Genomic DNA, 12,453 nt, shown 5'->3' with positions numbered 1-12,453 from the left:
AGAGGTCGCGTGCTGGAGCTGCTCTCGGGTCGCGAACGTCTGAGCTAGGATCAGGAACGCCTTGGGCTGAAGCTGATCGGGGACGCGAACTGGAACAGATTCAAGAACAAGAGATGCGATCTGGGTTTAGGGTTCGTCGGATCGCCGGCTAGGGTTAGGGTTTTAGGGTTTTTCGATTTGGGTATTAGCTTAGGGATTTAGAGTTTCGTGCTGATAACGTGTTATAAAAGTAATGGAAAAGTCTATCTTTATTCATAACATAGAGGTTCCTTATATATGAGATTACACCGTCATAGATAAATGGAAAGATTACAAATCATAATCTCTTGGTTATGAGTCATCCACAATCTGGTTCATAACACTATTAGACTAATCTCATATACTTTATGTCCTATTAGTCTAAATATTTTCAAAATGACAATTTTGTCCTTAATTTCAATTAAAAATTCGAAACTACAATTAATAAAAAAAATGTTAAATACTAAAATATTATTTTTAACTAAAATAATATTAAAAATATTAAAAATCCCCGAAAAAAAAGAAATTGCCACAAATACCACTTTCCTAGTACCACTTTTCATGTTTACACTAACCACTTTTACCTTTACTTTTAATGAAGGGTAAAAGACACTTATACCCCTAGGGTTAATTAATATAGACTTAGAGTTTAGAGTTGAGGGGTGGATTAGGATTTTTAGAATGTGGAATTTAGGATTCTAATAAATATATAAATAAATACTTAAAAATATATAAAAAAATTGGAAAAAAATCGAAATTTGTTTTTTATATAAAAAAAATCGAATTTTGAAAAAGTATAATTTGAAAACATAAAAAAAATTATTTTTTTTATTTTTTTTATTTAAATAATGATTTATTATATATATAGAGAACAAGGGTATAAAAGTCTTTTGCCGGCTCAGATCAGGATCGACCGGTTCAGATCAAATGGTTTCCAAATCGATGTTTTAATTTTTTAATTTAAAAATTGATTTTGTAAATCACGATTTTCTTTAAAAAAAAATCGATTTAATAAATATAAGGAAACTGAATATTTCCAAATATTCTCTTCCCATATTTTTGGAACTGATTATCTTTATTCGTAGAATTTGTATTCTACTATATGTAGAACACAGTAAACATGTTTGAAATCGATTTCTACTAGTTTTAGATTTATAGTAACGTGTATATTTCGATTTCTACAGGTTTTAGATTTATAGTAATGCGTAGATTCCAGATTCTACAGATTTTAGAACGATGGGTTAAGCGCATAATGTGTTTTTCAAATATTTTTAGATTACTATTGTTTACTTAGATCACGTATTCTAAACATATTAGATTCAATGAAAAAAATAGATTATATTTTCTACTGTGTAGAATGCCAATTCTACTTTTTGTAGAACAAAATATGAAATTACGATTTAAACATTTTTAGAATTCTAAAAAAAAATATCAATAAGTTGATATAGGTATTTCATCAGTAGTTACTATTTTTGAATTTTTTTTTTTGTTTGTAAAACTATTTATTTGATTTATTTTTGAAAATACTAAAAGGTATTAGAGAAAAAAGTAGTACAGAAAAAGAAATTAGCCTAACATATTTATCATTTTTTGGGCCTAAAAAAACAATCAAATCTTAGCCTTTCCTATTTCTTTGGTTCACATAACATACCATAAACAACCACAAAATATTATTGTTCACACTCACTCAATAACAATTAAACCGAGCTACTAATTTTGTTATTTAAATTCGATATGATACAACACAAAATTCGAACTAATACCAACCAAATCTTGGCTTTCCTATATTATAGGCTTGTAGTAAAACACAATATACAAAATATTCTTTGAATTTATTTAGACGTGATATGCCTTGCATATGTGGTTAAGATATTTGTTCTCCTCTAGGGTTTTGTATCTCCACTATATATTCTTCACATTATTTTCCTTAGCACCTTACAAAAAACATGTCTCTAACAAAAATTTTCATTTGGTCAGCGATCTCAAACCATATAACGATAAGTGGCGTGTTCTAGTGAAATTGATTCACCCATGGATACAAACCCCACCTTACGCTGATGAAACCTTAGGAATGGTTTTAGCTGATGAAACGGTTAGTTCTACAATCTGAACATTTTTTATTTATTTTTTTAATATGTATGTTTCTGATAGAATTTTTTTTTTTAGGGTAATAAAATTCAGTGCACAAGCGAGAGAACTAAACAAAAATGGCCCAAACTATAAAATATAATAACAATGGGCCTTTAAAAATAGATAAATTATGTTTCAAATTGTTTAGAAAACATAAGCCTATTAGTTTATATTAATTAACTCAATTCATATTTAATAATCTGTTTTCTAAGTTCAAATAAAAAAATTTGATTACACATGCTAAGTTTTAATAAGATAGATGACTAATATAGAAATAATATTACACTTAAGATGACTTACTTTTTACTTTTGCTAAAAATATTCAAACTCATTTTTAAACAAATAACATTATTTTCATTTTTTTAATTTTATTATACAATTGACGGTAACAGATGAATAACCATATTAACTTCATTGATCTCAGATATATTACTAATTTGTCAAAATTGTAGTATAGTTTTATATACAGTATATCATGATGTAACAACATATAATTATATCATAAAAAATTGAAATCAACACCCGCGCAACCAGCTCTAGTCTATTTTAAAATGTAAATTTTAGGTTTCTTGGCCGGTCATATCCCAAATAGGTTTAAACCCAAAATATCTAAAGTCCAAATGAACTTAGGTCAAAAAACTCAAGTTTTTCGATTATATAACTAAGTCCAAATCCGATAATTTATAGAATTGGGCGGTTCGAATTCCGAGTTTCGGTCCTGACTCCTGACATGTCTAAGGGCCTGACTGGTTCAACCGCAGCGGTTGCGGTTGCGGCTGCGGGAGTTTGCGGATGCGGGTGGTTGCGGTTTCTAGCGGTTTTAAGAGATTTATACGACTGGTTCTGCGGTTAGAAATTGGTGCGTTTGCGGGATACTTATAACTGGTTAACTACCAAACGCAACAGCGGTTAAATAATAAATTAACAATATTTACATTTTATATCATTATAAAATATCAAAAATAATAATATTATAATAAATATAAAATTTATATTTAGAAAGTTATAGTTTAAACTTTTTAAAAATTATAGAAAATATTTTCATTTTAAAGTTTTATAATATTAATTAAAATATAATAGATATATTTTAGTATTTTTATAATTCTAATTTAAATTTTTTATTGAATATTTTTATTTTTGTATTTAAATTGTTTTAGAAAAAAAAAAAAAAATTATCCTCCTGCAACCGCCCGCAACCGCAAACGGTAGCTGAAACCAGCTTTTGAATAAAACCAGTCATACCTAGCATGACCTCTTTTTAATTTAAGCTTCTGGTGTACGGAGTTAGAGAGATTTACTAGGGTTAGATCTAATCTAGGGGTTTTAACCAAGACATATATATAAGATTATTTAACCTACGCTCCTCTTTTAAAAGAGAAAAGGCAAAGAGTAGATGGGGAGAGATATATTTAGGGTTTAGAAACAAGCATGATGATCACACGCAGCAAAAAGAATAAAACCACCTTTACCACTAATCCACAAACCTCAAGCAGCTTTGATGGACTCCCTCTAGACTTGGTGATTGAGATTCTTGGGAGATTTCCTATAAAATCGATAGCTAGGTTTCTTCTAGTATCCAAGTTATGGGCTACCATCATCCACAGTCGAGATTTTATTGAATCTTTTCCCCTTGGTTCTTGTTCTTCTCAACCTCGTTTCCTAATCGCTTTCAGTGGTCTAGATATAAAGAAAGGAACGCATTACGCAAAAGAAGATTGGTACTTCTTCTCGTCGTCTTTCCTCTCGCGCTCATCATGTCCATTACCACCTGTGTACCATTCGCATTACGTTAAAGGACTATTATGCATCGGAAGTGGTCGAGAACAATTCACAGTTAACCCCACCAGTGGTAAGTCCATAGCTTTACCTAGAGTCAGAACCAGAAGAAGGACCACAAAAAGTTTTTTTGGATATGATCAAGTTAATGATGAGTATAAAGTATTGTGCATGACGGAAGCACTAAGTGGTCTTCATGCTGAAGGACCTTCGCGTCTCAGCATCAAGTATTCACATTAGGAGCTAAGAAAAAATCATGGAGAATGGTAGAATGTACCATTCCTCACCGTCCTTGTTCTAGCGGTGTGTGCATAGATGGTTTTATATATTATGCTGCTAAAACGGGTTCGCAACGCAGCTTAATGAGATTTGATTCGAGGTCTGAAGAGTTTCATCTTATTACTAGAGTACCCACAGAGATTGTACTATCTAAGGATCAATATAGTCAGGATATGATTATAAACTACCAAGGGAAAGTAGCAATACCCACCAAAACATCAACATACACGTTTGATGTGTGGGTTATGGTTCAAAATGCTGAAGAACGTAAATGGTTGAAGAAACTTACCTTCAGTGTTGAACCTTGGAAGAGTTCATGTAGGTTTATATACTTCAAAGGCATCACTCAGACGGGTGAGTTTATTATGGCACCATACTGCTACGACTCTGAAAATGTTTATGTTGCCCTTTACAACCACTACACTGATACCTTAAGAAAAATTAAGGTCCAAGTAAGCGCAGACTTTAACTTCAAGCCTAATCTGCCTGGAATTTTCTTTTCAGATTACATAGAGTGTGTTCGGTTTTTGTAGAATATGTTTTGTTTTTTTTTTAAACCGTTGATTAGTTTTATTTCATAAACTATGATCCCCATATTTTCTCAAACTTAATTTGTCTGCTTAGTAACAAATAAAACTTTCGTTGTTGGATGTCTGGAATTTATTACTAAGCGTTAACATACAAGTTAAGTATCTATAACACCAAACTATTCACACACAAACACATTGCTTATTGGAAAAAACATACAAATAACCAAAGTGACAAAACGCACCAATCTTCGGTAATCTCCTCTCCCCAGAGCACAGTTATCAAGAACTCGACCCAATATTAGCCTTGTGTTCTGCAAAAGCCACATCATTCAATGCTTCCCAACACAGAGTGCTTTCCACTAGCATAAGTAATATGACTCGTTTAATCTCGCCTCGAGCGTAAGCAACAAAAACCGTAGCCAGTTCATCAGTGAATTTGCCCGACACAAGATAGCAATGTTAGCTGCTACAGAACATACCTTTTGGTACCGCTGCTGGAGTGGTAATAATAACGCGAATCAAAACTTAATTGTACCCCAACTAAAAATGAAGTTACAAGATTTCTCTTATAAATCTATTAATTAATTTACCATTTCTGAAGCCTCCTAGTCATCCATGCTTAACTTTTTTATCACAGAAATATAGGTAACAAAAATATGTATTATAATTTGATCAAAAAAAAAAATATGTATTATTAAAATCTATACGACAAAAATATTTCCAATTCAGTTTCTCAGTTAATCCATCACTTAATACAGTACTTGCTATTCTACAGTGTGGTCGAAAAACAACATAACATCAAACTGAGATTTCTCAGGTTAGAAGCTGCTACTCTTATCTCAGGAGATTTCATTGAAAGCTTCAGAGCTTCATCAGCACATTGGAATACAAGTAACAGCTTGTCTTTCTTTTCTTCCTTCTTACACAGAATTCAAGCCTTGGGATGACACTCTGTTCTGCAACAATCTCTCACCAATGCTTCTTGAGAGAGCTTCGAAGATCTCTGAGGATCTAGTGAAGCCATAAATTTATTTATCAGTTGAAGAAATACGATGAATCTAACACCAGTTTTAAATCCAAATCTCCTCGTTCAGGCAGGGGAGGAAAGTCTAAATAAGGAAACGATTTCTCAAAACTCTCCAGCAACTGTTTATAAAAAAGAAAAAAAAAAACAGATATGTTATGATCAGCCTTCCACATGCCATATATACACTGAACTAACTGAAGATAGAGGCAATGTTGAAGCTTACATTCTCTAGTATTGGCTGTGAATACAGTTCAACAAACTTCTCCCGTAATATCTTGTTTAATTTATCAACGTCGCATGCATGTGTCCAAAACGAGTCATGAACTCCTGTTAAAGAGTTTTTTTTTTAACAAGCAATGGGTTAGTTGACAAAAGATCAAGATGGAAGTCCAAAAACAATTTTAAGTTGTGAAAAAGGACAGAACCTGCAAAACACAAGCCTGCTCTTTTGCAGGCAAGTGCAGTCATCATCATATGACACCCGTCCAGAGAGTGAATAAAATTTGGAGGAAAAGCTGTCCTTTGTCTCCTTACAACGACCTGCAAAACCAAATCCCACAAAACTTTTTTCCTGAGAATAAGCCAGCATCATACTCTGTTTCTTTACCTTCTTTTGTTTATAAGCAAAACCAAGGTAAAAGCTGAGAGGCAGACCTTATCAGTTTCACGCTGAAGCGATAAGGTTTGGAGGGATGTCTTTACCTGCATTCATTTCCATAGAAAAGAAGACATCCATTATACATTTATACTCAACAGATGATGTTCGCAAAATATTATCCCCTCTAGGAAGACTTACAAGTTGTGTTCCCATTTCAAGGTAAGGTTGCACAACAGGAAGACCCAACGGTGTTGTCCATCGAACTGTTTCGTTTTCTGCCGCAATTATCTGCTCGTACAAAGATTTACTTTCATAAGGAAGTATTAGAGTACAAAAGTAAATAAAATAGACTATTGAGAAAATGACTACACACCTTTGCACATTCACCAAACCAACGCATGATGGCGCGTGCAGCTTCAAACATTTCATCTATAGCAGTAGATGTTACCTTTGCTGCATAGCAAGCGGCCCCAAAAGTTTCATTGTCGTCACTAAATGCACTGCGCTCCTTCAACCTTCTCTTTATTTGATCCCGCGCACCAATATATGTGACTCCATAGACTGATGTCATAACCGTCTGCTTTAAAAGCTTCCGATCCACCTAACAACCGACCAAGTTATGTGATTGAGTAAACAATGCCCCCAAACAATACAAATATCAGGCAATTTGCACACACAGGCCAAAATTATATATACATTAAACAGTTCATGAGATTTCTGCTTCACTGTGCAAGCAAGGAAGCTGAAAACCGAAATGTTTAAAAGAATAAAACGAATTTCAGAGAGGGAGACCTCGTTGATAAGTTTTCTTGCACGCAACGCATCTGGATAAGTTTCAGGATCTCTGTCTGCATCTCGGCGCATAATATCAAGAACCCTGTATATGAAATTTTGAGTGCGCATTATAAAATTATGTCAGCTTTAAGCAGTAGATGCAGGGCTTACCTGGTAGCTATCTCTGAATAAATATCTGCCGGTTTCTCCCCTGCAACTAAATTTACAGCTTCTGCTCCTACCTGATAATCATTTTTACAAACCAAAATCAGAAAAGGAAAGATGACAAGCGTCCAGAAAACAAAGGTTCATTGAAAGAAAAAGAGAATTACGGTGTCTCTCCCAAGCGCGGCATAATGCTGAAAACCATTGCAGGAACCATCCTGGCCAGAACCAAAGTGAAAGAAAGAAGGAGGGGATGTCAATGTGTTAAAGTCTGCCAGAAAGTACCTGATGTATAGGAATATAAGAGAGAACTGTCTCCGGGGATGGACTTCTGAGAGCTTCGGTGAGATTAATGCACACAGCCAAGCACTGAAATGGGTCTTCAGCTTGGAGCCACCATCTGTTTCCTTCAAGTGGCCTGTCTGCCGAATCAAATATGTCCTCCAAGTGATTTTCGGTGAAAGCTAGCCGTCCCTCGTATGATAATTTATCTACACCACCAGCATACAAGTTTGCTAATTGTATCTTAAGCCAGCGTAAGCCTGGACTTCCCAGAGGCCTTCCCTCAGCAAACTCCAAAACACCCCGACACAGATCGGAACCGAGATGGTTTAAATGTTGGGGCATGGGATATGCACGTCCCCGGAAGTCAATATTGTGAGGATAGTAAAAACCTTCCTCGTCTTTCATCTTCCGTGCTACCTGTCAGATTTAAATAATTCAACACTTACCAACAGAACTCTCAATATGGACTATTACTTTGATGCCAAGGGGAAAAAGAAGCTCACAGAAAGCTTGAGTTCTACGTCACAGCGCTGAGAATGCCTCTCGCTGTTCTCCTTTTTAGCAGATTTCATTTCCCACTTCCATTTCTTGAGAATGTTCTCATCTTCAGTGTCAGGCTTCTCGGGTAAAGGAACCTGCAGTTTGAGTTTACAGAAATTAAAGAGGCTTCGTGATGCAAAAGAGATCAATGCTTTAACAATAACTAATGGTAAACTACTGCATAGATGAAAAACGGTAATCACTAAAAGATCAATGTAAAACATGGAGAAACTCACATCGCTGCGATCCACCAGATCAGCTGTACAGCCGCCACTGCTCCATATCCTATCTACAACAGTTAAGACTCGCTTATTTACTCTCCATCTAGTACTTCCAAGCGTATCCAGGGCCTAGTAAACGTCCATCAAATACTACAGAAATTAAGAACTGTAACTGTTTTACCCACTTAAAGTACGTGAAGAAGCAGTATCGTCTGACCTCAAAGACTGGTTTTAGTTGTGCTTTGGGTGCGCTCTTAAGTGCATCTCGTTGTTGCTTAGCTCCATGAGTTTTCATGATATAAGACGCTAAGAACAAGTACGCACCTTTGTCGTAACTGCCAAATAACACAACGAAAATGAAATGACTTACAAAACGCTCACCAAAATAAAAATCTTCTAATCTCATTACGCAAAAATGTTGAAATATCTCGAAGCTATTATACACATTCATTTTTCTGCTTAACTTTAGTTAGATCAGCCTTAGCGTTTCTATCAGATCTCAGTAACTGGTCTTGCACACAAATTACAGTACAATAACCATTATCATACAGAACTGTTTTGGAAATACTTTGAAATACCATACAGCAAAAAGAAGCTTACTTACCCCGACCATTTGAGAGGGGGAACCAGCATTGGCATGTATGGTATCACTGCATATCTCCCCTGCACGACAAAAAAAGTGATATTCACACGTCCCGGAATATACTTTAGAAGTCTCAGTTATAGCTTAATATTCAAATCCCACATCTATTCAGTCTTATTCACAGGCAGCAACCAAGTGAACATAAAATCCAAGCAATTCACCATTACTTTCGTTGACTTGGGTAAAAAATTAAACTGACTAACAAACCAAACGAGAATAGGTTACCTACAGTTTTTTCCAAACCTTTGCGGACCAAAGGGTCACACTCGATAACACCATACTTTCTCCCAGATTTCCTGTTGTAACGAGAAAGGCCGAAACATAAGCATATGACATTCGGGACAAGAAGATGCGCACTATCTTAAAAAAACATAGACCAAAAATTCCTCACATGCTTCCTTGCGCTACTGTCTTGAATGTATGCTTAAATGCAGGTCGGACATCAGGCAGATCATGATCCTGCTGATTAGCTGGAGACTGTATATAAGCTGTTCTTACCAACAACTCTATAAGATGACTTCCCACCTGGGATATTATGAATTAGCAAACATTAAAACGTTTGTAACTTCATCAGCAATATCGCAGCTAAGCATACACAAACCTTAGCCCTAGCATCTGAGGTCCATGGTTTTGTATAGTCATGTGACTGCAAGATCTTTCTAACTGCTGACAGTTTCTGTTTCTTTATCAAATCATTAACCCTTTTTCTTTACTTATCTTGTTCCTTCACTGCAGTTCCGTTTTCAACTTCCCCAACCTCTTTTTTCTTCCTGGTCTTATTCAGGAATGTGCATATCCTTATCTATCCAATCAAGAGAAAGAAAACACATTTAGAATACAAGACCTGAATTAAACAAAGCAGAAACAAAAGAGAGAGATTAAGCTAACACACCTCCTGTTCAATAGCATCCCCCCACCGAACAAGCAGCATGAACAACCTTAACACAACCATTATCACCACCACCAGTCATCAAAAGCCCCATCAACTTATGCATAGTGATCACGGCAACCATATCAGCAGGCAACTGATCGATGTAATGCGCATAAACCGCTCTGCTCTTCCCTAACCTATACAACTCCTGTTCTTTACCAATAACATCTCGTAACGGTTCGAACCAACCAAGAAACAAGGACTTCACATAAGGCAGGTTCGGGGCAAGCCTTTGCTCGCACATATCCGCCAAAAGCTCCCTGTACTCGTTAGCAGCTCTTTCCCATTCCTCCGTCTCGATCTTAACTTGTCTCCTCCACAGATTCCGATACTTGCTACGACCCATTCCAACGTCCTCTTGGTTCTTCATCCGCCACGAGCGGTGATCCTCTCTCTTCTTCTCTTTCTTCATCTCTTTCAGCAATTCATGCACCTCAGGATCTTCTGTTGACAAGACCTCTTCGGCTACACTAGTGTACCCTCTAGCGAAAGACCCGTTGAATTCCTCTGTTTTCGTGATTCCACGTAAACAACGAAACCCCAGTTTTCGACATTCTGAGCTCGAGATGGATCGAAAGATTGAATTTTTCGAGAGGAGAATGGTGGGTTCCTGAGGAAACCCAAGAAAGCTACGAGCTTGGGAAGAAGCGACGGTTTGTGACCTTGAAACGGCTTGTTTAGCAATGTTCCTCCACATAGGGAAGGGTTGTGAAACTTGGTTTCCACAAGGAATCAACTGATCGAACAGTTTAGTCTGATTTGACAAGAGCACTTGAGTTTGGGCACTGGTCATCAATCGAGCTTACACTGAGTAGAATATCGATAAAACAGAGCATACACAACACGATACTGGATAAATTGGATCGCATGAGAAAGAATACAGAGCGAAATTTTCATAGACGACGAAGCACTCTTAAACCCTTGCTTCTTCTTGACACACAATCAAATATCAATCAAAAAAAACAAAATCTGCCCTAAACTCGCCGGCACATTTATTCGACCCGAAATAATGATTTATACCCGACCCGGAAAAATTTCTTACAGAAGCCTCTCCTACGGCCCATAGTTTCTTTACTAAAAAAAAAAGACTTCTGAAGTTTATGGAGCCCAATTAACTTAAAATATAGGCTTCTAACGGGTGGCCAGATTATAGAAAAATATTAAAGTGAATTTTTGGTTCCTCAAATTTTATACCAATTGTGTTGAATTTTTTGGTCAAATTCCTTTTAATTCCTCATAAGAAAATGAATTTATGAAAGAAAAAAAATTCCTCTCAAATTTTGATGAGAAACAAAATGAACAAAATTTCATATTTTTTTTATTTATTCAATTCTTCATAAAAAAAAATTATTCAATTCTTCATAAAAAAATTATTCATTTGTTTTCATTCGTCGAAACGTCACCAATATTGTTTATTTTATTTTCCTCAATTATTTGACAATTTCAAACAACCTTGTCGGCCAAAAAAAAAATGTGGAACCCAATTACAATCCAAATATGAAACATAAACACGCAATAACATAAGATTTGGATTTTTGTATAAATAATATTGCTTGGGTTTTGTATTTTTTTTTGTCAACACTGTCACTTTGATTTAGTACTGATTATACTCATCTATAGTCTTTACCTCACAGCTTAGCCAACTCATAGATAGATAGGGTAAAAAGTATTTGGTAGATTTGCTTAAGGTATTTTCATCTATGATTTTTATTGGCAACTTTTGTTGGATGAAATGCATCCCACACGCTGCAAGGTAAGGCATGTTAAGGCTCCTTCATATATATCGGGCTACCTCAGCATGCTTTGTTTGGTATAACAAGACCTTCAAAAAGGGAAACTAAGACTAAGTTTTGATATTGTAACTAAGGGCAAACCTCTTATTGAATAGATGGGTTGAGGCCATTTTACCATATTTATTGGGGACTGCATGGGGTTTACAACCATATCACGAAAAAGATCATAGATGTTTTGATAGACAACTAAAGATCCTGAAAGAGTTGTGCTATTATTGAACATGGAAACCAGATTATTGGTCTTTGTCACATACATACCCGTTGTTATCGCCGCTTACCATAGATAACTGACTCGCAACCTGATGATCCTGATGATCCAGCTAACACCTTTTTCCTTGCACCTAAGTTGTATAGTCTCTGCCAAGTATTTGTTAAGAGCACACTTTATACTTGATGTGTGTGAGATGAAAATTTGTATCAGTTTTATGAATTTATTTGTACTATAAATGATGGCAGAGTTTAGTTTACTGATATTTGAGCTGGGAGAGTTTTGATCAGGAGATTTGCATAGTCTGGTCCACTGTAGATTTGGCTGCTTGAGTATCTCCCAGGCATATGGTAAATGTTGCTTCCTATATTATTTTGGATTCTCATTTCTGTACAAATACGAAAACTAACAGAGTATTATTTGAAATTAACAAATTATGATGTTAGTTTATTGCATAGTAAACATTTCTATAATATTTTATAATGTGTGGAAGTTCAAGAAGAGACCACAAGGATGGAACCGGAGAATCCGTCCT

The 12,453-nt window shown here is 35.5% G+C and overlaps 2 protein-coding genes across 2 annotated transcripts; one reads left to right on the top strand and one right to left on the bottom strand.

The window, feature by feature from the left end:
* The first annotated feature begins 3,537 nt into the window (after window positions 1–3,537).
* Window positions 3,538–4,736, top strand: LOC106317516 (putative F-box protein At5g15660). Its single transcript, XM_013755324.1, is given in 2 exon segments — window positions 3,538–4,137; window positions 4,140–4,736. Coding segments are annotated over 2 exon segments (1,158 nt in total). The 5' UTR covers window positions 3,538–3,576.
* Window positions 4,737–5,457: 721 nt separating this feature from the next.
* Window positions 5,458–10,849, bottom strand: LOC106319521 (DNA-directed RNA polymerase 2, chloroplastic/mitochondrial). The gene is given in 19 exon segments (XM_013757874.1): window positions 5,458–5,879; window positions 5,984–6,087; window positions 6,186–6,300; window positions 6,415–6,462; window positions 6,557–6,646; window positions 6,732–6,959; window positions 7,151–7,235; window positions 7,304–7,374; window positions 7,465–7,515; window positions 7,583–7,999; window positions 8,086–8,217; window positions 8,359–8,472; window positions 8,561–8,678; window positions 8,948–9,006; window positions 9,216–9,282; window positions 9,378–9,511; window positions 9,588–9,788; window positions 9,879–9,899; window positions 9,901–10,849. Coding segments are annotated over 19 exon segments (2,976 nt in total). The 5' UTR covers window positions 10,711–10,849; the 3' UTR covers window positions 5,458–5,768.
* Window positions 10,850–12,453: the final 1,604 nt, after the last annotated feature.

Source organism: Brassica oleracea, chromosome C9, assembly GCF_000695525.1.
Source record: "Brassica oleracea var. oleracea cultivar TO1000 chromosome C9, BOL, whole genome shotgun sequence".
In the NCBI taxonomy this organism is placed as follows: Eukaryota; Viridiplantae; Streptophyta; class Magnoliopsida; order Brassicales; family Brassicaceae; genus Brassica; species Brassica oleracea.
Note: the sequence above shows the minus strand (reverse complement) of the source record. Positions and strands in the feature narration are given on the sequence as shown.